This window comes from Lynx canadensis, chromosome X (genome assembly GCF_007474595.2).
Source record: "Lynx canadensis isolate LIC74 chromosome X, mLynCan4.pri.v2, whole genome shotgun sequence".
In the NCBI taxonomy this organism is placed as follows: domain Eukaryota; kingdom Metazoa; phylum Chordata; class Mammalia; order Carnivora; family Felidae; genus Lynx; species Lynx canadensis.
The window spans coordinates 4149530-4175825 of NC_044321.2; the positions used below are offsets into that span (position 1 = coordinate 4149530).

The 26296-nt window shown below is 46.1% G+C and overlaps 1 protein-coding gene across 5 annotated transcripts in view; it reads left to right on the forward strand.

Annotated features, from left to right (window-relative positions):
- The window catches only part of STS (steroid sulfatase), a 163368-nt gene that overhangs the window by 70975 nt on the left and 66097 nt on the right, over window positions 1–26296 (forward strand). For all 5 annotated transcript variants that reach the window (XM_030306408.2, XM_030306410.1, XM_030306407.1 and 2 more), the window contains exons 3-6: window positions 7591–7731; window positions 10658–10779; window positions 10867–10989; window positions 12617–13040. In XM_030306408.2, the coding sequence (XP_030162268.1) occupies window positions 7595–7731; window positions 10658–10779; window positions 10867–10989; window positions 12617–13040 (806 nt within the window). In that variant the 5' untranslated portion in view covers window positions 7591–7594. The remainder of the gene's footprint in view (window positions 1–7590; window positions 7732–10657; window positions 10780–10866; window positions 10990–12616; window positions 13041–26296) is intronic.

The window sequence follows — 26296 nt, forward strand, 5'->3', positions numbered from 1 at the left end:
AAAGAACCGAAAAACGGCACGTGGCTATGGGAACGCTGTGCATTCAGCCATGTGCGCAACAAACACCGTAGAAAGAACACGGGAAGAAACTGATCCCCTGAGCGGTTCCCTGAATACTTTCTTTATGTATTTTCCTTCTGTACATTTAAATTTTTTTTTTCATTTTTTTTTTTCAACGTTTATTTATTTTTGGGACAGAGAGAGACAGAGCATGAACGGGGGAGGGGCAGAGAGAGAGGGAGACACAGAATCGGAAACGGGCTCCAGGCTCCGAGCCATCAGCCCAGAGCCCGACGCGGGGCTCGAACTCACGGACCGCGAGATCGTGACCTGGCTGAAGTCGGACGCTTAACCGACTGCGCCACCCAGGCGCCCCCCTTCTGTACATTTAGAATAAAAGTAAAAACACAGCAAACCAAAATTCTAAAAAAAATGAGTTTTGATTTTTGTGTACGGTGAAGTCAGGGTAGGCCAAAGAACTTCTCTCAGCAGCTGGATTTTTTTGGTGAAATGTTACTTAAGACTCACAAGGGGCCTGGATTTTGCTTCATTTCATCTCTCTGTCAACCGTGTTCCTCTGGGCTACCAGAAGTACATTTTTCATTCCTGGTATTTTCAACTTTCAGTCGTAAAACAAAAATTCATTTTTCACATGGTTGGTGAGCTAGGCAATGTATCTTTAAATTACTTACATAAATTCTGACCAGTCATTACTAATGAAGTGTGTTCTGAAAATAAGTTAAGCGTGGCCTGTGAGCCCCCGCCACAGAGAGCCTTTCTCAGGACGTCGTTAGCACAACTGAACCTTCACGTCTAAAGCTCTTGTACCCTGTGTGAGTTTTCTGCTTCCGTGCAACTGATGACGGCAAACTTTAGCAGCTCAAATTTGTTATCTCCAGAGGTTCACTGGGTGGGGAATCTGGCCCAGCTTAGCTGGTCCCTGGGTGGCCACCGAGGTACCGGCCAGGAACGGTGTGTCATCCGAAGGATCCGTGCCTGAGCTCGCTCAGGTGGTTGTGGGCAGATGCTGTTTCTTGCAGCCTGTTGGCATGAGGGCCTCCGGTCCTTGCTGCTCATTGGCTGGAGGCCGCCATCACTCCCTCGTCATGGAGGGGCATCTGTCCGGTTGTGCAATCTCACTTCCTTCAAGTCCAGCAGGAGGAGGAGTCTGCTAGCCACACAGAGGTCACGGGGTTTTGCAACCTCATCACAGACGCCACGTGCCTTTGTTTTCCACATTCTGTTCGTTACAAGCAAGTCTGGAGGTCTGGCCCCACCCAAGGGGACGGGATTATCCAACATGGGAATCAGTAGCAGGAGGGCATCACTGGGGTCACCTCTTTGTTTCAAACTCTGTCCCCATCCTTACTATCATCTACGAAAAGCTGTAATAATAGTGCTGTGATGACTGCCCCCAACGACTACTGGCCGCTACTGATGAGTCCCTTATGGATTCACGGCACTCAGCATAGAATTTTATCTTCTTGAGGGCACGTACAAGGTAGTGTTATGTTCATCTCCATTTAACACAAAGTGCTGACAAAGAGGCTGAATTCACGGCCCAGGTTTGTCCGCCACCCGGCAGGGGGGCCAGGATCGAAACCTCACCTCACCTGCAGAAGCCACCTGCAGAAGGCCACCCTTGAGGGTGCTGTGCTTGTGGGTCCCCCCGATGTGGCCAGCCAGAGCCCTACAGGGTGATTCTGAGGCTCCTTCCCCTGTGAAACCAGCCCAACCCGAGGCCGTCACGATGTCTTCTATCCAGTTTTCACCCCATAGGTGTGTTGAATTGGAACGGATTTGGTTGAATTGTCAGTGAATTGCCTTTAGTTGTAAAGGTATGGATGCATGAAAGTCTTCCTAAACAACCAGTGGTGTATGTCTCAGGCTTTATCATTTTGGAGACCTTTTATTTCTCTTTCTTTTTCGTTTTCCTCAGGGGAAGGCAAGGCGAGGTCTCCTCAGCCCCAGCTTCATTGGGGCATGATTGACAAAACTGTATATATCTGAAGTGGAAGGGTGATGATTTCATATATGTATGTGTTGTGAAATGATTATCACGATTAAGTTAATTAACACACTGCCCACCTCACACATTCACCATTTTCTGGTGTGTGGTGACAACATTTACAATCTACCATCTACACGCTTTGCAAGCAAGGACACTGTTATTAACTGTGCTCACCATGCTGCCCGTTAGGTCCCCACAGAGTGTTCGTCATGTAATAGAAAGCAAGTAGCCTTGCACCAACATCGCCCCATGTGTGTGCCCCTAGTCAGCATTCTCTTCTGCCTCTGGGAGTTAAGATTCCACCTATGAGTGAGCTCAGTCCGTGTTTGTCTTTCTCTGTCTGGTGTGATATCTCCTGGTGCATCCCTGTGGTAGCAGATGGAACTGTTTTCTTCTTTTTATGACTGAGTAATAGTCCATTGACTCTGTGTGTGTGTGTGTGTGTGTGTGTGTGTGTGTGTGTGTGTGTGAGAGAGAGAGAGAGAGAGACTGAGCAATAGTCCATTGATTGTGTGTGTGTGACTAATAGTCCATTGACTCTGTGTGTGTGTGTATGTGTGTGACTGAGTAATAGCCCATTGACTGTGTGTGCGTGTGTGTGTGTGACTAATAGTCTATTGATTCTGTGTGTGTGTGTATGTGTGTGACTGAGTAATAGCCCATTGACTGTGTGTGCGTGTGTGTGTGTGACTAATAGTCTATTGATTCTGTGTGTGTGTGTGTGTGTGTGTGTGTGACTGAGTAATAGTCCATTGACTGTGTGTGTGTGTGTGTGTGACTGAGTAATAGTCTATTCACTGTGTGTGTGACTGAGTAATAGCCCATTGACTCTGTGTGTGTGTGCGTGTGTGTGTGACTAATAGTCTATTGATTCTGTGTGTGTGTGTATGTGTGTGACTGAGTAATAGTCCATTGACTGTGTGTGTGACTAATAGTCTATTGACTGTGTGTGTGTGTGTGTGTGTACGTGTGACTGAGTAATAGTCCATTGACTGTGTGTGTGTGTGTGTGTGTGTGTGAGAGAGAGAGAGAGACTGAGCAATAGTCCATTGACTGTGTGTGTGTTTGTGTGTGTGTGACTAATAGTCCATTGACTCTGTGTGTGTGTGTATGTGTGTGACTGAGTAATAGCCCATTGACTGTGTGTGCGTGTGTGTGTGTGACTAATAGTCTATTGATTCTGTGTGTGTGTGTATGTGTGTGACTGAGTAATAGCCCATTGACTGTGTGTGCGTGTGTGTGTGTGACTAATAGTCTATTGATTCTGTGTGTGTGTGTGTGTGTGTGTGTGTGACTGAGTAATAGTCCATTGACTGTGTGTGCGTGTGTGTGAGTGACTGAGTAATAGTCTATTCACTGTGTGTGTGACTGAGTAATAGCCCATTGACTCTGTGTGTGTGTGCGTGTGTGTGTGACTAATAGTCTATTGATTCTGTGTGTGTGTGTGTGTGTGCGTGTGTGTGTGACTGAGTAATAGTCCATTGACTGTGTGTGTGACTAATAGTCTATTGACTGTGTGTGTGTGTGTGTGTGTGTGTGTATGTGTGACTGAGTAATAGTCCATTGACTGTGTGTGTGTGTGTGTGTGTGTGTGTGTGAGAGAGAGAGAGACTGAGCAATAGTCCATTGACTGTGTGTGTGTTTGTGTGTGTGTGACTAATAGTCCATTGACTCTGTGTGTGTGTGTGTATGTGTGTGACTGAGTAATAGTCCATTGACTGTGTGTGTGTGTGACTAATAGTCCATTGACTGTGTGTGTGTGTGTGTGTGTGTGTGTGCATGTGACTGAGTAATAGTCCATTGACTCTGTGTGTGTGTATGTGTGTGTGTGACTGAGTAATAGCCCATTGACTCTGTGTGTGTGTGCGTGTGTGTGTGACTAATAGTCCATTGACTCTGTGTGTGTGTGTGTATGTGTGTGACTGAGTAATAGTCCATTGACTGTGTGTGTGTGTGACTAATAGTCCATTGACTGTGTGTGTGTGTGTGTGTGTGTGTGCATGTGACTGAGTAATAGTCCATTGACTCTGTGTGTGTGTATGTGTGTGTGTGACTGAGTAATAGCCCATTGACTCTGTGTGTGTGTGCGTGTGTGTGTGACTAATAGTCTATTGATTCTGTGTGTGTGTGTATGTGTGTGACTGAGTAATAGTCCATTGACTGTGTGTGTGACTAATAGTCCATTGACTCTGTGTGTGTGTGTATGTGTGTGACTGAGTAATAGCCCATTGACTGTGTGTGCGTGTGTGTGTGTGTGACTAATAGTCTATTGATTCTGTGTGTGTGTGTATGTGTGTGACTGGGTAATAGTCCATTGACTGTGTGTGTGACTAATAGTCCATTGACTCTGTGTGTGTGTGTATGTGTGTGACTGAGTAATAGCCCATTGACTGTGTGTGCGTGTGTGTGTGTGACTAATAGTCTATTGATTCTGTGTGTGTGTGTGTGTGTGACTGAGTAATAGTCCATTGACTGTGTGTGTGTGACTAATAGTCCATTGACTGTGTGTGTGTTTGTGTGTATGTGACTAATAGTCCATTGACTCTGTGTGTGTGTGTATGTGTGTGACTGAGTAATAGCCCATTGACTGTGTGTGCGTGTGTGTGTGTGACTAATAGTCTATTGATTCTGTGTGTGTGTGTGTGTGTGTGTGACTAATAGTCCATTGACTGTGTGTGTGACTAATAGTCTATTGACTGTGTGTGTGTGTGTATGTGTGTGTGTGACTGAGTAATAGCCCATTGACTGTGTGTGTGTGTGACTGAGTAATAGTCCATTGACTGTGTGTGCGTGACTAATAGTCCATTGACTGTGTGTGTGTGTGTGCACGCGCGTGCGTGCCGCATCTTCTCTGTCCCTCTGTTGACAGATGTTTGGGTAGGTCCCGTGTCTTGGCCATTGTGAATAACGTGATGAACTCAGGAACCCATGTACCTCTGAGATCCCGTTTGCAGGGCAGCCCTTTATTTCCACCACGCCGGCTGAGTCCCCGTGGCGGACACGGGACGTCAGGGAACAGTGGATGAGACTGAGGCACGGGCAGCTCATGTTTCATGCCCAAGACCTCGTTGCTGGTGGCCTGAGCGGGGACAAGACCCCTGACCCACGGTCCTTCACTCATCCCCCCCTACTTCCTAACAAGCAGGCAGTAAAAGCCACCAAAGAGAGAATTGAGGGCAGCGTGGGGTGGGAGAGTGGCTGCTGTATGAGCCATGGCTCCCTGCTTGCTTGTCTCTAGAGGAAGAGGGTAGTGGAGAACAGAGCTGGCTTTTAAGAGAAGGGAAGGTGCTTGAGAGGGAGAGAGACATAAGAGGGGAGAGCGGAAGTGTGTCAGGAGGGAGAGGAAGGAGGTGTTCCTCCAGGTCAGTGGTGGGGGCCAGTCATGGCCGCGGAGCATTATCTGTAAGCACTGCTCATACACGGGTAGGTGCAGAGGAGAAATCCGTGGTCACTCAGATGGGCGGCGGCTTCCGAATCCTTCTGCGGACACCGAGCTGCGCAGCTAGGAGAGCAACACGACGTGTGTGCAGATGATTTGACAGATGCTGGGAGGGGAGCCAGGTGGGCATCCGTCGGCCCCTCTCCGCTGGGGCCTCTGTTGCTGCTGGCAGAGAGGGGGCAAGGCGGCGAGGCTGGGGTGCAGCTGAGCATCGTCCAGTGACCCATGAGCCCCACAGCAAGGGTGCCAGTGACGTCAGGGCTGGGAAACCCTGTTCACAATAATCAATCATCGTTTATTTACCCAATAAATAATTAATCCTGATGAAATACAGTTAAAATAATAATGATAACGAGCACGTGCTCCTATGTTCTTCATGTAGGTGAGCTCACGAAGGCGTAGGCAGAGGGCTTACGGTGCGCACGTGCACACACAAAAGCGCGGTTCCAGATAAGAAGTTGTGCGTATTTAGTGTCCAGGTTAAGGGAAGCACGAAAACACCCAGTAGTTAGAAGCACACAAGCACGGTGTTGTGGTTCTCTTGCCTTCTCTGATGGGAAGGCCCCACGTTGCTTTGTTGTGGGGACAGGAGGTTAGGGGGCATGGTCGTTTATCTGTCACTGGTGTTAGTTTTGCATTTCCAAGGGGTTGCATCCACTTAGGGACCCCTGATGTGCGACCCCAGGGCATTTCCTGGGCACTACTAATGGGTGTCTTCAGTAATCTTGAGAAGCTTCACTGTGTGTCGGTGCTCATAGCGACAGACGGATGCTCCTTCTCAAATCCTTCTACTACCCATCGAACCTTCCACCCACGTACCATGCAGTGTCGTCTCCTTCTTAACCTGTGTTTCGGTGGCGTTTGGAGTGAGGCATTTCTAATTCAACAGAAAAAACGTCGGTGCTACGTGTCACGTGGTTTTCTTGGATGCTCGCTCACCCAGCCGCTGCCCTCCCAGTGCCCACAGCGCAGCGAGGAAAGAGGACGTCCAGTTCCATAGCCACCCAAGTTGTTGTGCAGTGTTGCGGAGTCACAAATGCTGTGTAACATCGGGGAGTACGTTCAGAGAGGAGAGGTTAAGAAGGACATGAATGTTGACCGTGGTCAGGGACTGGGGTGTATCTCCTGCACACCTCCCTGCCGCCCACCAGGCCTGTCGAACAACATGCCTGGGACAGCACCTGCCAGTGCTCTGGCTCTCACTTGATGGGGACACAGGGTCGGGGCTGCAAAAGCAGTAGATGACGGGAACCAGAGGAGCGACGGAGGCGGAGAACAAAATGAACTGGGAAGCCCCGTCCTCCGGTAGAGGAGAGAATCTGATTCCCAGGGCCAGGCTTCTGGTTCCAGCTGGGAGGTTGAACGGGCACAGGGACCCTGGTCTAGGAGGTGGGGAGACAGTGATGGGAGATGGCGAAGTGTGACCTATTACCCAGCACCTCGAGCTGCCCCAGGCTATGAACCTTGTGCTCCTTGAGTTTTGAAACATTGACCCAACCTTCCCTTTAAAAACAAACAAACAAAAAAGAAGCGAATTTTAGAAAGGAGAGGACGTTGACAGTTGGGTCTTAATGAAGTGCCCATCTATCCAGAGCTCACACAGAGAACTTTTAGCTAATTACAGAGCTCGCATGCCAAAAAAAGATGGCGGGTGGTTGTGTTTTCCTTCTTCCAAGCAGAGCCTACGTGTTGGGGAAGAGTAGTAGAGTAGAGATGACAGGTCACGGGGTGCCTGGGTGCCTCAGTTGGTCGAGCATCCGACTCTTGGTTTCCATTGAGGTCACGATCTCGCAGTTTGTAGGTTCGAGCCCCATGTCGGGCTCTGAGCTGATCCTGCAGAGCCTGCTTGGGATTCTCTCTCTGCCCCTCTCCCCATCACGCTCTCTCTGTCTCTCACAAAATAAATAAACTTAAATAAAAATAAAAAAGAAATGAGAGGTCATTACTATCCTTGGAGACAGAAATGTTTGTTTTGGAAGCAAACACCCTGGAAAGAGGATAAAGTGCTTTGCTCACCAGAGTCTGTGTTCCTGCAGCACAAATGGTCTGGGGCTTCAGGTTGGGAGAAGGTCCCAGAAAAGGAGGTGGCCCATTGCGTGCTGGCGTCCCTCACTTCTGTCTTTGTCGTTGCCCTTTGCAGGAGGATGAGGATTCGCCTGGTCCTGCTGTCATTCCTGAGTGTGGCCCAGAGCCATGCAGCCACAAGGCCCAACCTGGTCCTCCTGCTGGCTGACGACCTTGGCATCGGAGATCTTGGGTGCTATGGAAACAAGACCCTCAGGTGCGATGACGTGCTTGTCGTGCGAAAGCCTGGCCCTGCTCGTAGGCAGTGGTCCCCAGTGATGTGAACACAGTCACAGAGCGTGCAGACCACCCCTTCAGGGCACACTCGTTCGTGTGTGACTTCTCGTGGGTGCGGGCAGATACTGGAGTCGGGAAGGTGGGTGGGACTTGATGTGTTCGGACATGGGTAGTGAGTTGCATCAACCCAGAGAGACCACTAGAAAGATACTCCTGATGACTGTCTGACCCAGTGATACTGTCCTGCTTCCACACGTCCTCCGTCTCTTCTTCCCATTGGCTCCCCATTTTATTTTATTTTCTCTGTCTGGTACCTGGCTTTGTGCCGGTGGGTGGCCCCCCTGCCCCCATCCCTCCTTCTTTTGCCTCCACAGTTGCCACCCTGGCCGGGACATGTGGCCCAGAGGCATGTGTCAGCTTGGATGACTCCAGAACCTTCCAAGGATCAGGGGTCATGGTGATGCTAGAAGGACAGTGGGGACCAGAATCAGAGACAGACGAGGGCATTTCATTTCTCAGCCTCCTGCGTAACACTAGGTTCATGTAAGATGTATTCTAAGGGCCCTTTGGTTTAAAAAAGGAAGTTGGTCCTTGAGTAATGGAATATGGGCATCAAGACGGCATTCTCTCTTTATAACGATGAGAAAACAATCACATAAACTGGTCCTGAGCTTCCTCTTACTTAGCAATGATCAGTTCAAACCGAATCACACAAGGTGGGGAAAGAGATCGTGTGCTTTTACAGAATCTTCTCGTGAGATCTATCAATAGTGACTCTGTGAGGCTTGGGGATGGACGCACTGGTAAGTGCGACGGGACACTGATTTACTTTCTTGCCATCACTCTGCCTCGTCATCGTCTCTTCTACACGACAACGCAGCAGGAAGGGGTGTTTCGTTGTGATGTGTCACATCAAACAGAAACTGGCTATACGTTTTTCTTTTCAGGAGAAACCATTGTGCAAGGCTTAACCAGACGTGTCTCAGTTCCACACTGAACCTTTGCATCGGATGCTGCTCGCTCTACGTTTTCTTTTGTTTTTAATGTTTAGGTATTTTTGAGACAGAGAAACCCAAGCAGGCTGCGCACTGTCAGCACAGAGCCCGATGTGGGGCTCGAACCAAGAAACAATTAGTTGGTGACCTGACCCAAAATCAGGAGTGGGATGCTTAACTGACTGAGCTAAGTGACTGACACACCCAGGTGCCCCTCTGTCATTCAACTTTTATTTTACTTATTTATTTTTTAATAATTTTGTTTAAGTTTATTTATTTTTGAGATTGAAGAGAGAATCCCAAGCAGGGTCTGCGCTGTCTGCCCAGAGTGCAACACAGAGCTCAGACTCACAAACCGTGAGATCATGACCTGAGCCAAAACCAACAGTCGGAAGCTTGACTGACTGAGCCACCCAGGCGTCCCGATGCTGCTTGTTGTTTTAAACTGTGAGCTTACCTGTGATATTTGTTAGAGTTTTAAACACATGGGCAAGGATGAGATTTCAATTGACCACATTAGTTTTCCACCCACCGTTCACCTCATTTTGTAAAAAAGAGCGTAGATCTTACTTTGTGACACTTGCCGTACATCTCCTTTCAGTAATTTACTTTTTCTTATTCATGTCTATTCATTTTAAACATTTTATTTATTATTTTTAATATTCTGTGTATTCCTCAGTATACACATGGCTCAGTCGGTGAAGCATCTGACTCTTGATTTCGGCTCAGGTCGTGATCTCACGGTTCATAAGATCAGGCCCCACATCAGGCCCTGTGCACTGACCACATAGAGCCTGCCTGGGATTCTCTCTCTCTCCCTCTCTTTCTGCTCCTCCCCCCTCAAGATGAATAAACATTAAAACAATATATGTATTCCTGAAGTTCACTGAGAGAACAGACAACCGTTCCTCTTCAGCTGTTTTAATTTAAAAAAATTACAGGGGCGCCTGGGTGGCTCAGTCGGTTAAGCGTCCGACTTCGGCTCAGGTCGTGATCTCACAGTCTGTGGGTTCAGGCCCCGCGTCGGGCTCTGTGCTGACAGCTCAGAGCCTGGAGCCTGCTTTGGATTCTGTGTCTCCCTCTCTCTCTGACCCTCCCCCGTTCATTCTCTGTCTCTCTCTGTCTCAAAAATAAACATTAAAAAAAATTAAAAAAAAAAAAATTACAATCAAGCTTTAAGGTTTTGTTTCTACCAAATCTCAAAAGGAAGAAAAAAAGCGTCAGTCTAGGGATGGGGAGGTTTTAGTCAGATACACAGATTCAGTCCTAAATCTTCTGAATCTGTGACTGAAGGCAGAAAAGCACAGGGAAGAAGTTGACTGTCAAATGCACATACGAAATTCATGGGTGCGGGAGCACGTTGACGGTAGCACTGCGAGGAGACGACTGTCCCCTTGACGCTGTGCACCACCGAGGGCTACTCTGTGTGGGCACCGGGCTGTGGGCCATGATGAGCAAGATGTGTGTTACCGCCATGGTGCAGGCACGGAGCGCAGGGAGCCAAGCTGTCCGTTTATGGTGAGTGAGCTGCTGTGATAGGATCTGTGTCCCACACACACATCAAGACCCCCCAGGGACAAGCTTGGTCATAGGAAGCTCAGGAGAATCCCATCTGTGCCAGGACCTGCAGGACAGAAGGTGGCTGGCAGAGAGGGTGTGGCCTCATTCCCAGCGGACGATGAGGGGTGAGAGCTCAGCGTGGTTCCAGAACAGAATGCCTAGCATGTGCACAACAACTGTGATGGGATCCGCCGGTCTGTTCCCAGAGCAGAAGCACTGGGATGGTTTGTCTTGCATCATGCATCCTCCTAGGTGTTTCTCTGGATGATGGAGAGGTGACGCACTGTGAAAAGCCACAGTGGAGCTGCATGTGTCAAGGTCATCGTGAATGACACGAGTCTTCTGTTCTAGGACTCCCAATATTGACCGGTTGGCTGAAGGGGGCGTGAAGCTCACACAGCACCTGGCGGCATCACCCCTGTGCACCCCGAGTAGGGCAGCCTTCATGACAGGCCGCTACCCCATCCGATCAGGTAACCTGCGGGCTCTGTGGCCATGGCTGCTGGCCTCCTAAGGGCATCCCCAGACTCCTGTTTCAGTGCTCATCTCTCCTGCTTCAGGAATGGCATCTGAGTTCCTCGTGGGTGTGTATCTCTTCTCGGCCTCATCTGGAGGACTTCCCACCAGCGAGATCACGTTTGCCAAGCTTCTCAAGGGTCAAGGCTATTCAACAGCTCTCATAGGTATGGGCAGCTGTGGAGTGGGAGTCCAGGGCCTGGGACAGGACATGGTGACTGCCTTCTTACGGATGACATCACGCATACAGTTTGCACAACTTCAGATAGGGAACAAATGATCTCCATTTCAATTAAAATGCAATACACCTATCTGAGCTATTTGAATGTAAGGATACGGTCAGTGTGTGTGTGTGTGTGTGTGTGTGTGTGTGTGTGTGTGTGTATGGATGTATGGATGTATGGATAGGTACATAAATGAGATAGATAGATAGATAGATAGATAGATAGATAGATAGATAATGATGGATGGGCTGATGAATGTACGGATAAATGGAAAGGTGGATGACATAGGTGACAGAGGTTAGGATGGATAGATCAACAGATGAAGTAGATAATGGATGGGTAGATGAATGGATGAATTGTGGATGAATGGATGAATGATGGAGGGATGAATGAATGATGGATATAGGGATGGATGATGGATATATGGATAATGGGTAGATGATGGATGGATGATGGATGGATGGATGGATGATGGATAGATGGGTGGATAATGGATGGATAATGGGTGGATGGATGGATGATGAATGGATGGATATTGGGTTGATGGATGCATGATGGATGGATGATGGAGGGATGGATGGGTGCATAGAAGATGGTTAGATGGATGGATGTTGAATGGATGGGTAACTGGTGGATGGACGGATGAATGATGGATGGATGAATGGATGGATGATGAATAGATGGATGATGGTTAAAGATGGATGATAAATTAATGAATGGATGGGTGGATGGATAGGTGATGGATGGACAGATGAGATACAGAGATGGAACAGATGATAGATGATAGATTGATAAATAATTATAAATAGCCACACAGCATACGAAACTACATACACGCACTATGCTATTGAGTATTTTAATTTTATATATTAGTGCTAAAATTATGTTAGACTTTGTCTCACTTGACATTGATTGTATTCAGTTGATAGTGATACATTCCTCCTTTTTTAGTTAATACGTTTAAGTCTATGTGGGTCATCAGATGAATCCTAAAATATTTCAAAGAAGCAAAATGACCATTGTCTTTCCTCCTACCTCTTGTCATTAAACCATCATGTTTTTCTTTTGTGAGACACTCAACCAATCTAGTGGTATAATTAACATTTTATAAGAGATGTTCATAGATGTTTAAAATAATTGCTCAGTTATGAGTGTGATTTGCTCATGCTTGAGGTGCAGCTTTTTGAGAAAGGATTCATTTTCACTTTTAATATTCAAGGGACAAAACCAAATTGGTCCTACAACTTTAATTGTAAGGAACTGTCTTTAAAGACACTGTGTTTTTCTGTGTATTTTTGTCACCTGCCTGTTAAATATGTTACGTATTTTCCTTTTGTTTTCTTTTGTTATTTTCGACGCTAAATTAGTTCTTGTTTTCTGATAGAGTGAGTAGTGAATACCCTGTTGTTTGTGGAGAAGGAAGTGAAAAACGAGGGGGTTCTACAGAATAGTAGGCGTTTGGCTAATAAACGTGCAGAGCGATCCCGCTTTTCACCAGGTGGGAATCAGACGCTAACGTTCAAGTTAGGGTGTTCATTGGGTCTAAACCTATCACCCGCTTCCTTCTCAGGGAAGTGGCACCTTGGGACGAACTGTCACAACAAAAGCGACTTTTGTCACCACCCGTTGAGCCACGGCTTTGATTATTTCCATGGGATCCCTGTGACCAACCTAAGGGACTGCAAGCCCGGAGAAGGCAGTGTGTTCACCAGGGCTATCAGGCTGCTGGTGTTCATCCCTCTTCAGATCATAGCGGTCACTCTCCTCACCATGGTGGTGCTCAAGTACCTGGGGCTGGTCCGTGTGCCCCCTCTGATCTTCTTCGGTCTTCTCTGCCTGGCCGCCATGATACTGGGCCTTCTGGTGTGCTTCCTGCATTACTTCCGGCCCCTGAACTGCTTCCTGATGAGGAACCACGAGATCACCCAGCAGCCTCTATCCTATGACAACCTCATGCAGAGGCTGGTGGCGGATGCGGCCCAGTTCATTCGACGGTCGGTATCACCTTTTACCCTGATGTTGCTGCCCGTGAAGCGTAGTGTTTGGTTATTTCCGTACAGGTTGGAAAAATGGTGTGGTCTTGCCAGCCACGTTTCCCCTTCCATGCAGAGCAGATTTGTCCAGCCAGGCTCTCGGGAGGAAGGATGCAGAGAACGGACCGACACGTGATAGGAAGCGTAGTGGCGTGGGCTCTCTCTGGAACAGCTCTGCCGATATCCCTCACATCTTGTGCTTCTGGTACCATGCCAGAAAGGTCTCCCACATGACCAAAGGGGCTTTAAGTATCACCACGGTCATTACTCTTCAAGTGAGCTTTGTAAGCACAGTCATTACTCTTCAAGCGAGCATTGTAAGTGTAGATGTCCTTGTGACACAAAGGACACGGGGAGATCCCCCGTGCAGGTTTCCGAGCAAAACCACTGTGTGAGGAGAAAGGGGGAAGCTGACGCTCTCGTTTAGGTCCGTGAGGACCCCTTTCATGCATAGTGTTGAGGGTTGCAGTCAGCAAGGGCAGTCACCAAGCAGAGAAGGGTCGGTGGCATTCCTGAGTAGGAACTGTATCAGGAACACCTACTGTCAAAAACAGAACCATTCTGTTCCATTTGTCACCTTAGAGAAAAGTGGATGTTTCTTTTTTTCTTTTTAAAGTTTATTTATTTTGAGAGACAGGGACAGAGAGGGGGAAGGGCAGAAACAGAGGGAGGGAGAGAGAATCGCGAGCGGGCTCCAGTCCATGAGTGCAGTGCCAGATGCAGAGCTTGAACTCATGAACTATGAGGTCATGACCCGAGCTGACCCGAGGTCATGACCCGAACTATGAGGTCATGACCCGTGCCACCCAGGTGCCCCGAGAAAAGTGGAAATTTCATCTGAAAATCACACATTGGGTCTGGGCAGTCACTGGCCGCGTGCATGCCGGGAGCGTGAGTTGTGCCGGCACCAAAGGCTGCAGAGACCCGGTTTCAGCTCAACGGCAGGAGGAAGGACGTAATGCGGGTCTGGACGGAAGATTTTAAGCTGGCAGTCATGCTCTTAAGTGTCTGTCGTAATCACTTGCGTATAGAGGTGCCATTGGGTTATCGGTGCCTACGTAGGTTTGTTGGCCCGCACAGCCAGAATAATGGCTGCTCAGACTGTTACAAGAACCGAGGCTGCTGTTAAAACCGAAGGTTGCCCATCTTTTCTCTTGAGGTTGATACTGAGCCGTGCTGAGGAACGTCTCCTTTTAACAAGCTCCCTGAGAGAGTCTAAAACACATGTCTCCTAGGACACTCGGAAACGTACTAGAGTGTCAATGGGGACTTTAGGGACAAAAGCTGCAATTATTGTTTTGCCCCCAGACTTTTCTAGAAGGGGATACTGACTTGTGATCTAATGCAAAAGTTTTAGAACTTTATAAGGTATACGTGTTATGTTGTCATCCAGTAAGATATACATAGATTGTTAATTGAAACAAGTCTCTTGAAACGATTCTTTTTTTTTTTTAGCAGCATGATCACTTCTGATACTTTGCATCTTACTCTTTTTTTTTTTTTTTTTTTAGTTTTTTAACATTTATTCATTTTTGACAGACAGAGAGGAAGAGCGAGGGAGGGGCAGAGAGAGAAGGAGACACAGAATCCAAACCAGGTCCAGGCTCTGAGCTGACAGTACACACCCCGAGGCGGGGCTTGAACTCACAAACAGTGACATCATGACCTGAGCCGAAGTCAGATGCTTAACCGACTGAACCAGCCAGGCACTCCACTTTGCATCTCATTCTGTTGTGTGTGTGTGTGTGTGTGTGTGTGTGTGTGTGTGTGTGTGTGTGTTTTGGTAATGTTTTATTTCTTTTTGAGAGAGAAAGTACGAGTGGGGGAGGGGCGCAGAGAGAGGGGGACAGAGGATACAAAGTAGGCTCTGCACTGACAGCAGTGACTCCCCATGTGGGTCTCGAACTCAGGAACTGTGAGATCATGACCTCAGCCAAAGTCAAAGACTCAACCAACTGACCACCTAGGTGCCCCTGTAGTGTGTTATTTTTTTTAATTTTTTTTTAACGTTTATTCACTTTTGAGAGAGAGAGGGACAGAGTGTGAGTGGGGGAGGGGCAGAGAGAGGGAGAGACACAGAATCCGAAGCAGGCTCCAGGCTCCAAGCTGTCGGCACAGAGCCCGACACGGGGCTCGAACTCACGGACCGCGAGATCATGACCTGAGCCGAAGTTGGACACTTAACCGACTGAGCCACCCAGGTGTCCCTGTTGTGTATTATTTTTTAAGAACTGGCTGTGACACTAAATTAGCGTCATAAGTCAACAGTGGGCCACAGTTCGCGTGGTTGAAAAAGCTCTTACCACGTGGGTTAACCTCGCTGTGTTTTCTGAGCAAGGGAGCAGCCATCCCGGACTCAGACGGCGCTCCCTGGGATTGCAGACCTGTCCACTCATGCCAGAACACAGCAGTCTGCTGTCTGCCAAATTTGCTCTAACAGCTGAACACTCGCCCATCCGTCTGCATCCACCAGCAATCTCTCAGAAACAGGAGACATTAATAATACGGTGGCCCCTGCAGAATCACAGGGGTCAGGGATCAGACTCGGCTTCTAGATGAATCGCTTCTTTTCAACAGGTGGTATTTTGACAGCAGTGGAGGAATCTATAGAGAGTATGAATATTCATATGATTACAAGGCATTTTAATGGGTCCCTCCGCATGTGGCTTTGGGAGGGAACCAAGAGCAATTTGATCCTAAGGGTATTGAAGCCTGTGTCGTTCATGTGGATGAGATGCAGGCATCTGCAATTTTCTGGCAGAACTAGAGACTTAAGATGTTCGAGCAACACCGCGGTTGAAAGTTGGGGTTATTGAGTTATTACAGAAGGGTTTATTCTTCGAAATAGATGGTTCCAGAGGAAATGCCTGTTGCTCACGTTGGTGTAGCACGTGCAGTCAGTATTAGTGAAAATACTGCATTTGTTTCCCAAAAAGCTTTTGCCATGACGTTGCCCGAACACACAAAGATTGAAAACATGTAGGTAAACCCATCCTTGGGTACAGTTGTCCTCAGACTGTGTCACGTGTGATACCTGATTCGCTGCGGGTGACGGCCACACATCTTGAAAGATCTGCGTTAATGTGTCACCAAAGAATCATAGCAACATTTGTACAAAAAAAAAAAAAAAGATTGTTTTAAGGAGGTGAAGACCTCATTTATATGTGTTGTGTCATTGGCCAGCATATCCTGAATAATTTAAGAAGGTCTTACCACCTTTGTGTGAGAAATGGATTCAGACTCGGCAGGAGCAGGACGATGACCAAAGCAATGGCAATGTTTCTGAAATGTATTCAAATGCGTTTCAGTTCAGAATTTCCCAGTGGAAACTGGCGCCTTCTCATGATATGTTCGCATAAAAGACAATGTGGGGGGTATGCAGTTCACGTTCAATTCGTATGTCAATAGTAGTGATAAAAATGGTTTAAACTGATATTTCTAAAATTTATTTATTTATTTATTTATTTATTTTTTCCTTTTCTTTTTTTTTTTTTTTTTTTTTTTTTTTTTTTGCAAGACAGAGCTAGAGCAGGGGAGGGGCAGAGAGAGAGGGAGACACAGAATCCAAAGCAGGCTCTTGGCTCTGAGCTGTCAGCACAGAACCTGATGCGGGGCTCGAACTCACTGACTGTGAGATCACCTACTAAGCCACCCAGGTGCCCCTTTTATTTCTAACATTTATATTCGTTCTCTAAGCCTTTTCGCTGGAATGATTTTATACTGAAGATACGGACTTGAGGTGTAGAGTTGCGGATGACAGGGGCGCGAGGTCTTCTGAAGCAAATTTGCTACAGACAGGTCACCAGTGCTTACTTCTAACATTGAGGAGACTGGTGGTTGGGAATGCTGAACCACAACATGGTCCGTGGGGCCTCATCCTAATTTACTCCCAGGGATAAAATTTGTCTTGGGGAGATGTTTTTGTTGGAAGGCTAGATGATTGGTTCACCACACCATATGTTAGAAGCTGTATAGTAATTCAAGAGGCAGCTCATCCTGAACCCACTTGAATTAGCAAGACTCCTTGTTGCTCTTAGAGGCAGGAATGAGCTGTAGATTTCTTGGAGATTGCCGGCCTTCTCCCTGTGTGCTGAGTGAAGGATCCTACAGCCATCCAGCTTCCTCCCTTAGGCATTCCTGTCTTCAGGGCTCTGTAAATCAGAGCCAGCTTGGGTGCAAGGCGCAAACGGGGCATGTTCCAGTGTCCGCGACCTCTGCTCAGTGGTCCTTTCCTGCCAGGCCCTGGGGATACACACATCACGTCTTTCACGCTGCAAAACAGCCGTATGAGATGGGAGAAAAGAGATGTCTTCTTGTGGGGGCATTTGAGGCCCCACATTTGGAGTGAATTACCAAAGCCCTATGACTAATAGCAACACACTAGATCCAAAACCACAGCTAAGTGCCCGTGAAGCCTCCTCTCTCTTTCGGAGTGGACCATTTAGATGCCTCTGCTGTGCTCTGCCAGGGACTCTGCTAACTTGGTGATTAGATTTGAGTACAGGGGAGGTGGAAGGAGACCGGGGAATCTTACAGATGTCTCAGCAGACCTTCTACAAACGGAAGAGTCCAGGTGTCACCCCTCAAAGGAGATGCATCCTGGTAATTCTTCCAGGAGCTCTGAGGTCCGCACAGTCATTACCATGGTGATGGAGAAGTGTTTGCATATTCTGAAAAGAAAACAGAGGCTGCATAATAACAGGTGAATTTAGTGAGTTAATTTTATTCACAAAGTAGTGTTTCGTTCATTTAAGTCAAGGCTACATTTAAAAAGGTTAATGCCACTGGGTAGAATGAGATCCACGTTTCGTATTGTCCTCGACAGAGCGAGGGGAACCTGGGTCATTGTGTGGTGTCAGGGGCCAGATATGTTGGCCTCTTTTCTCCCTAAATTCATGGAAAACACCGCTTCGTTGCTAGGGAAAACATTACAATTGAAAGAAACTTCTCTTTTGTTTTTCTCTGCGAATATTCACATGTTCAGGCTGAAGAGGGCATTTCTAAGAAGCACGGTGACTTTACACGCACCCACATAATTTGTATAGTTTATGGTATCCAGCGATTGGATTCAAAAATTCATATGAAATTGACCCTGAGAATTCTGTTCTCCAGGCTCCCGTGTTCAGTGCATATTGTACGTATTCAACATGTACTCAATATGTATTGAACATATTTAGTGTAGGTGTGTGTGTGTGCTAAGAGGCTGTTATTGGAAGTGAAATAAATGCTAATAATTTTCAGTTGAGCTTAAGAAGGGATATCTCTTGTATTTTTAGCGTTGAGTCTACTAGAAAGCAAATGCAAACTTTGGCAAAGATCTAGAGTTCCATTTTATTTATTTATTTATTTATTTATTTATTTATTTATTTAATTTATTTATTTTTAAATTTACATCCAAGTTAGTTGGCAGATAGTACAATAATGATCTCAGGAGTAGAACCCAGTGATTCATCCCCTGCATATAACACACAGTGCTCATCATAACAAGTGCCCTCCTTAATGTGCCCCTTGCCCATTTAGCCCATCCCCCCACCCACGATCCCTCTAGCAACCTTCTGTTTGCTCTCTGTATTTAAGAGTCTCTTATGTTTTGTACCCCTCCCTGTTTTTACATTATTTTTGCTTCCCTTCCCTTATGTTCATCGGTTTTGTATCTTAAATTCCTCATATGAGTGAAGTCATATGATGTCTTTCTCTGACTAATTTCGCTTAGCGTAATACCCTGCACTTCCATCCACGTAGTTGCAAATGGCAAGATTTCATTCTTTTTGATTGCCGAGTAATACTCCATTGTATATATATACCACATCTTCTTTATCCATTCATCCATCGATGGACATTTGGGCTCTTTCCACGCTTTTGCTGCTGTCAATAGCGCTGCTATAAATATTGGGGTGCATGTGCCCCTTCGAAACAGCATACCTGTATCCCTTGGATAAATACCTGGTAGTGCAATTGCTGGGTCGTAGGGTAGTTCTATTTTTAATTTTTTGAGGAACCTCCATACTGTTTTCCAGAATAGCTGCACCAGTTTGCATTCACACCAACAGTGCAAAAGGGTTTCTCCGCATCCTCGCCAACACCTATTGTTGCCTGACTTGTTAATGTTAGCCATTCTGACAGGTGTGAGGTGGTATCTCCTTGTGGTTTTGATTTGTATTTCCCTGATGATGAGGGATGTTGAGCATCTTTTCATGTGTGTGTTAGTCATGTGGAAGTGTTCTTTGGAAAAGTGTCTATTCATGTGTTTTGCCCATTTCTTCACTGGATTATTTGTTTTTCGGGTGTTGAGTTTCATAAGTTCTTTACAGATTTAGGATACGAACCCTTCATCTGATACATCATTTACAAACATCTTCTCCCATTCCATCAGTTGCCTTTTAGTTTTGTTGATTGTTTTCCTTCGACATGCAGAAGCCTTTTGTCTTGATGAGGTCCCTAGAGTTCTGTTTTTAATCTCTGATTTCCCAGAGTGGCAAGATCTCATTTTTGTGACTTCAACAAATCCTGATTTGCAAAGGGAAGCGACCATGACATCAGAATGTTGGAAAAGCATGAGTAAGCAGAGGAGGTAACTTTGCCACACAGAGAGCATGTGCTTACTGGAGGGTCACGGGGAAGTGCTCCCTCTACCATTTTCCATGGTGTGCAGTTTTACAGGAAATAGAGACTTCTTTCTGCAAACATTGTTGTCATCATAATGCTGTAAAACCTGGAACTGGCTGATAAATGTATCATCGGAAGACCTGACCTTTTATCCTGTTCCACTGCCATTGATATTTGGCACAGTCAAAATCTTGAAATGCATTTACAGGGTCCCTTCGACCTAGCCTTTGACATTTCCAGCCAGACCGTGGTATAAGTGGCCACGATGAATAGCTGCGATTTGGCACAAAGCATCTTCTGAAGAAAGAGATTGTGGGATGACTTTATTAGTTTAAATAAGAGTTTAAGCCAGAAAGGAATGGGGGTGATATCGATTTTAATTCACGGGGAGAAAAGTACATCAGATTAACGATTAAGGGCAACACAAAGGGACACATATGTGTTCAACAGGAGAAAGGTTAAGTAATTAAAGAATGGTCTTGCTCAGTAAGGATAGATGCCCCTTGATTGGTTTCTACCTTGCATGAGCCAACAGGACGTGGGTTTAGGAACGCAGGGGGTTTGGGCTCTTAGTATGAGTGTCCATCCCAGGCTGAGCGAGCCACAAGCCAAATACAGTTACAGGCAGCTCCTTGCTTTTTGCTCTAGTGTGTCTAGATCCACAGCATTCCTAACTGAAGGGGGTGTGTGGATAAAGCACTCCCAGACCTTCCTCCTTTCATCAAACACACGCATCTCTTTTATGCCCTGGGATTATGACCTAAACTGGAATCAGCAAGCGCGGCCTTTGGGACGTCAGGCATTGAAGCACGGGTTCCCAGGGGTCCAGGCTGGTGAGGAAATTAGCAATGGGTGGTCCGGGTCTGGAGGCCCAAGGGAACTGGCTTTGGTTCAGCTCCTTCCCAGTGGTGGCCTGCTGTCCCTCAGAAATGCAGGCTGGTGCTGCCGACTTGTCCCTTGTTCCAGAGAGGAGGTCCTGGGTGGTTCAGTTGACTGGGTATCCAACTCTTGATTTCGGCTCAGCTCATGATTTCATGGTTCCGAGAGTTCAAGCCCCACATCAGGCTCCGTGCTGACAGCATGGAGCGTGCTTCAGATCCTCTGTCCCCTTCTCTCTTTGCACCTCCCTGCTTGCTCTCCATCTGTCAAAAACAAATAAACATTTATCTTAAAAAAGAGAAAGGATAAATGCCTATTTGTGACAGGGAACTATTTGAGGGGGAGTTTTTTTTTTATGGGAAACTTGTCAGTGTTTTAACGTTAGCTTGTTTTTTTTAGCACTCAGAACCACTGTTGAATGAATGAATTGCTGTACTCTCTGTGCCTTAGAATAGACCCCATTTTACTCACTTCCCGGGGTCCTCTTTTTGTGTCCTTCATGGGCTTCTCTCCCCGTCCCTAGGCTGGGGGCGAACCTGCACCATAGATGATCTGTCTTCTATTGTCCATCAGGATCATAACAGTCATTCCTAGCAGGCACATTTACTGTGATGGGGTGAATATACTCTCCTGTTCTCTTTCTCTCCCCTTGAAGGGCCCATCCAAGGAGGCTCTCTCTGCCACCATTTTAGGTTCTCTCCTAGTAACTGAAAAGAAATGCGATCGATTTTCCAAAGGCACTGTGGAGAAACCATGTCCTTCCTTGGGGTCTCATTTCCTATTACCACAATTACAGATGTTTTTATTTCCTGTTACCTAAAATGCAGGGAAACAATCTTTTTATTTTGTTTCTGCATAACCTCAGTGTCTTGCAGTTACCTCACCCCTAAAAATAAAATCTTTCTTTGGGTTAGGAGAATGAATGCATGGACGCCAGGGAATTTACAACCAGAAGCAGCAAAGAATCTTTCCTGTACCTGTTGTAGGGTAGGGCGTGTGGGTGACCTCAGGTACATGCATTCAGGTCACAGTGGGCTTGGAGAGTCACAGCTGATGATGAGTGGGTTCAGAGTCCGGTAGCCTCCGTTGGTGACCCATCTAATGTAACGTGAGAGCCACAGACAAGTCTGCGTGTGCGGAATTCTTGCACAGAGAGCCCAGCGTGAAGGTCAGCAGATGAGGCCAGTGTGGGCAGGCTGGAAGGATGTGGGTGAAGACTGAAACCAGGCAGCTTTTTTTTAGGTCTGTTACATAGATTCGCTTTCAGACCTGGGTGTCCATTTCATCTCCTTGCGTTTTCGAGGGAAGAAGGTGGCTTTCCTAGTTTTCTCATCTTTGTTTTTGTTCTCCAGAGCCATCTCTATTTTTCTGTGCCTCCAAAAGTGACACGTGCTACTCTAAAAAATTGAAGCAGTGTAAAAATGGGTAATGTCGAATGTTGACATCGTTGCTGGTCTTTGCTCCTTCACACTAAGTTCTCGCTTTCCCCAGCCCAAGATGCAGCAAAGTCTGTGTGTTAGTGGTATCTCTCTGGGTTTCTTTCCATACATGTCAGTTTTTATTTTTAAAATTATTATGATTTAGGGCTACCTGGCTGGCTCAGTTGGTAGAGCATGTGACTCTTGACCTCGGAGTTGGGAGTTCAAGCCCCACAATGCATGTAGAGATTATTTAAAAATAAAATCTTTAATTTTTTTAATGTTTAATTTTTGAGAGAGAGAGAATGAGCAGGGGAGGGGCAGAGAGAGAGGGAGATAGAGAACCTGATGCGGGGCTCAAACCCATGAACCGTGAGATCATGACCTGAGCCAAACTCGGATGCTTCACCAACTGAGCCACCCAGCCACCCCTAAAAATAAAATCTTTTAAAAAATTATTCCAATTTGTTGAATGAATAATTTGGGGGCTCCGTGTAATCACACTGGTGCTTTTAGCTCATCTGGGTAGCAAATACCCAGGACAGGTGCCTGCCATCATCTAGTGTCCTGTCTGTGAGTATACACCGGGAGAGTGCTGACATACACATGTTTGTGGAAAGCATTTGCACGCAGCGTCACGTTGCATGACCTTTGGAACCTGCCTCTCTCCAGGAGCAAGTTATTGACCCTGCCAAGTTGAGACTGGTTTCTGGCGGCAGGATCTGAGAAAGCCTACCTTTATAGTTTCAGTCCCGAGTACCATGCAGCCAAGTGTTCATCCGGTCGATGTGGTGGTGTGTGTGGAGGCAACAGAGGAATCGCTGGGTGTGTACATCTGTGTCTTGTACACAGCGGCGGCGCTGACCTCTGGCTGGGTGACTGGTGATGCCATTTGCTGCCTCGTGCCTGCTGAAATCACAGCATCCGAGGGCTCTCAGAAGGAATCAACACATATTCCTGTGTGCTTCCCAGTTATGCCCGACACTGGCTCATTCTGGGACTTTGGTTGAATAAGAACGGTCAAGCCCTTGGATGAGGAATATGCTGTTCCAGACCTTCATGGCAGACAGAAAAAAACAAAAACAAACCAAAAGAAAACAACAACAACTTGAGAAAAAAAAAAACCAAATGCCTTCTCTGTCTCCTTGCCTATGTTTTCACCCTGTATTTATAGGACATCAGTCTTTGCATTCTCAGATTGAAACGATCGCAGGCTACTGGGAAGGCACAGAGCTGCCTGCTGTGTTTTTACAAACACAGCGAAAGCATGTAGCGGCGGAAAGTTCTCTGTCTTTTCACACGGCATGCAAGACTGTGGCAATACAGTTTCAGAAGTGTGTGCTGAAGTACGGAAGGTAATAAAACAGGACCTAAGCTGTTATTGACGAGTCTCCCTCCCAGCAACTTGATGGAGTGTCACGGAGGCTTCTAGGTCGTAGACCCAGGTGTCCTCGATGACTCTGACCTCCTCTCTGTCAAAGGCTGTTGCTCAGCGGGAATTGCTACCCCAGAGAGGAGGCTGTGAGTCACACTGCAGGGTGTGTGCACGGAAGCCATGGATTTGCGTGTGCCTAGCTCACGTCCCGTGCACCGTCCAGTGTCCCTGTAGTCCCACACGGTGAATCTTCGCGCCATAGGCTGTCGCAAGCCCCGGTCCACTTGACGTTTCCCAGCGTTGCTGGTGCATCTAATACCTCATCCCTGTGCTTTGGCACCCAGCACCATGGCTGGTGTCCGTGATGTCCTGTCCGCTCAGTGAAAGACCACCTTGCAGAGACGTGATAGAAGACAGACTCGTGTAACTCTGTGCACTCTTATCATACACGCACGGGTGACCTTCTCCCCTTCCGCGCAGGGTCCTCCTATGTCCCAGGAACAGAAGTCACCGTCCACGGCTCAGGTTCATCTCCACAGTGGTGCACACCCGCTCCCCCCGACGGCTCTTACTACCCTCGTCATGAGCACCGTGTGTCTGGGGTTCCCTGATTTGCTTGTTGGGACAACGTTATCACTTACTGTTTTTGTTTCCGGCTCACGTTTCAAAATGCCTCCATGTTGGGATCCTGCCAGTCTGTCTTCTTCATCAGCGGTCTTTCTTCTTCATGCATCTATCGGTCCATCCATCTATTTATTTATTTCTCTGAAACTGTTGGGCACGTGACACCTCTTCTTTCTCAGCAAATTCTGTCAAGCACATCCCATATCTCCAGCTCTGACCACATACATGCTCGGAAGATGGCGTTTTTAAGCTGTCTGTTTTCCTTAACGTTAAGCCCCGAAATAAGCAGGACAGTACAGGATGGTGGAATTGGACCCGTACGCGATGCACCTGCCTATTTAGGGACAAGTGTAAAGGGTGTAATTCCAGGTTGGCTGGGGGGAATCTAACCCAGTTTTTAGGGTCCCCACCTGCCTCTTGGGAAGGGGGGTGCAGCATGTCCAAGTCTGAGTAAACTTCTCCCAAAAGCACCAGGATGGGGGCCTCACTGGCTGCCCTGTAGGGCAGAGGTCCATGACCTGTCATGGCTTAGCATCTTCCAGGGTATCTACCCCTACGAGTGGCCAGAGCGATGCTGTGCTAGACGTGCTCACATGCAGGTCAGCTCGGGGATGCCTCCCGTGCATCCATCTGAACGTTAATCGATCTTCTTACCTTTCTGAGAAATAACAGGGATGTTACGGGAGACTAGATGTTGTGGGTTCGGATCCTCATGGTAATTCCACTTTTAGGGAGAGGTGGCACAGACCACATACAGGCTTTTTGCTCATCCGCTGGCTGGTGTTTTTGTTTCTGTTTGGCTTAGTCGTGAAACAATAACTGGCTCAGTTTGATCTGGTTTCTGGGAATAGAAGGGACCCAGCTCACTCAGTATGCGATGCTTTATGCTTATTTTCTGCTTCAAAAGGCAAGGGAATGTCAGTGCAAGGAGCAACCTTAAAAGTCAAGAGTGAAAAGCACAGGGTCTGAGGAGTGACCCACGAGGCACTGCATGGGCAGGAGGAACCCGAGCTATATGCACATGAGGAAATAAAAATGCATTTGGCAGAGTGCGCATTCATTCCCTTATCAGAGGTAGACTCATTAGTGCTGCGATACCCCGTTCTAAATTTGAGATGTTTTTCGTTATCGTGGCGACTTAACATACTAAATAAATATGTAAAGGCATATTGATGTCATTGATTTCATTAAACAGATTATTTTTTGAGAGCTTTTGGTGACTGGCAAAGATGGTGAACAGAAGTGACAGTCACTTCAAGGTGATCAGAGGCTTCTGACATAGTTTATATGTTATGACATATATACCTATACCAACAGGTGCATATTTGTATGTGTATATATTTATACATATACTAATAATATATACAGGTGTATATGTGTGTATATGTATATACACAGCTATACTAATATATGAGTTTATATCTGTGTGTGTATATATATATCTACACTAATGATACACATGTATGTGTATATATATTTATACACACATCAAACTAATATATATTTGTGTGGATGTGCACACACACCTATACTAATAATATACATATGGGTTTGTGTGTGTGTATATACACCTATACTAATATACATATAGGTGTATATGACTACACATATATATATACTACCTATGCTAATAGTATATGTATAGGTGTGTATGTGTACATATATATATACACACAGCTATACTAATAATAGATATATAGATTTGTGTGGGTGTATATATAAATGTATGTGTAGATATATAGGTTTGTGTGTGTGTGTGTGTGTGTGTATATATATACACATATGCAGCTATACTAATAATATATGTATAGGTGTATATATGTATGTGTATATGAATATATACACATACACATATGTATATATTCATATACACACACACCTATACTAATAATATATGTATAAGTTTGTGTGTGTACACATCTATATGAATAATATATGTGTAGTTGTGTATATGTGTATATATAATATACACACATACACACAGCTATACTAATGTATATACATATATACATATATATATATATATATATATATATATATAGGTTTCTGTGTATGTGTATGTGCGTATATATACACCTATACTAATATATGTATAAGTTTGTATGTGTATACCTATACTAATAATATATGTATAGTTGTATATGTGTATATGTGTATATGTGTATACATATATGTATATGTATAGTTGTATATATATATATATATACATACACAACTATATTAATATATATATATACAGCTTTGTGTGTATATATATATAACATATACAACTATACTAATATGTGTACAGGTGTATATGAGTACATATATATACT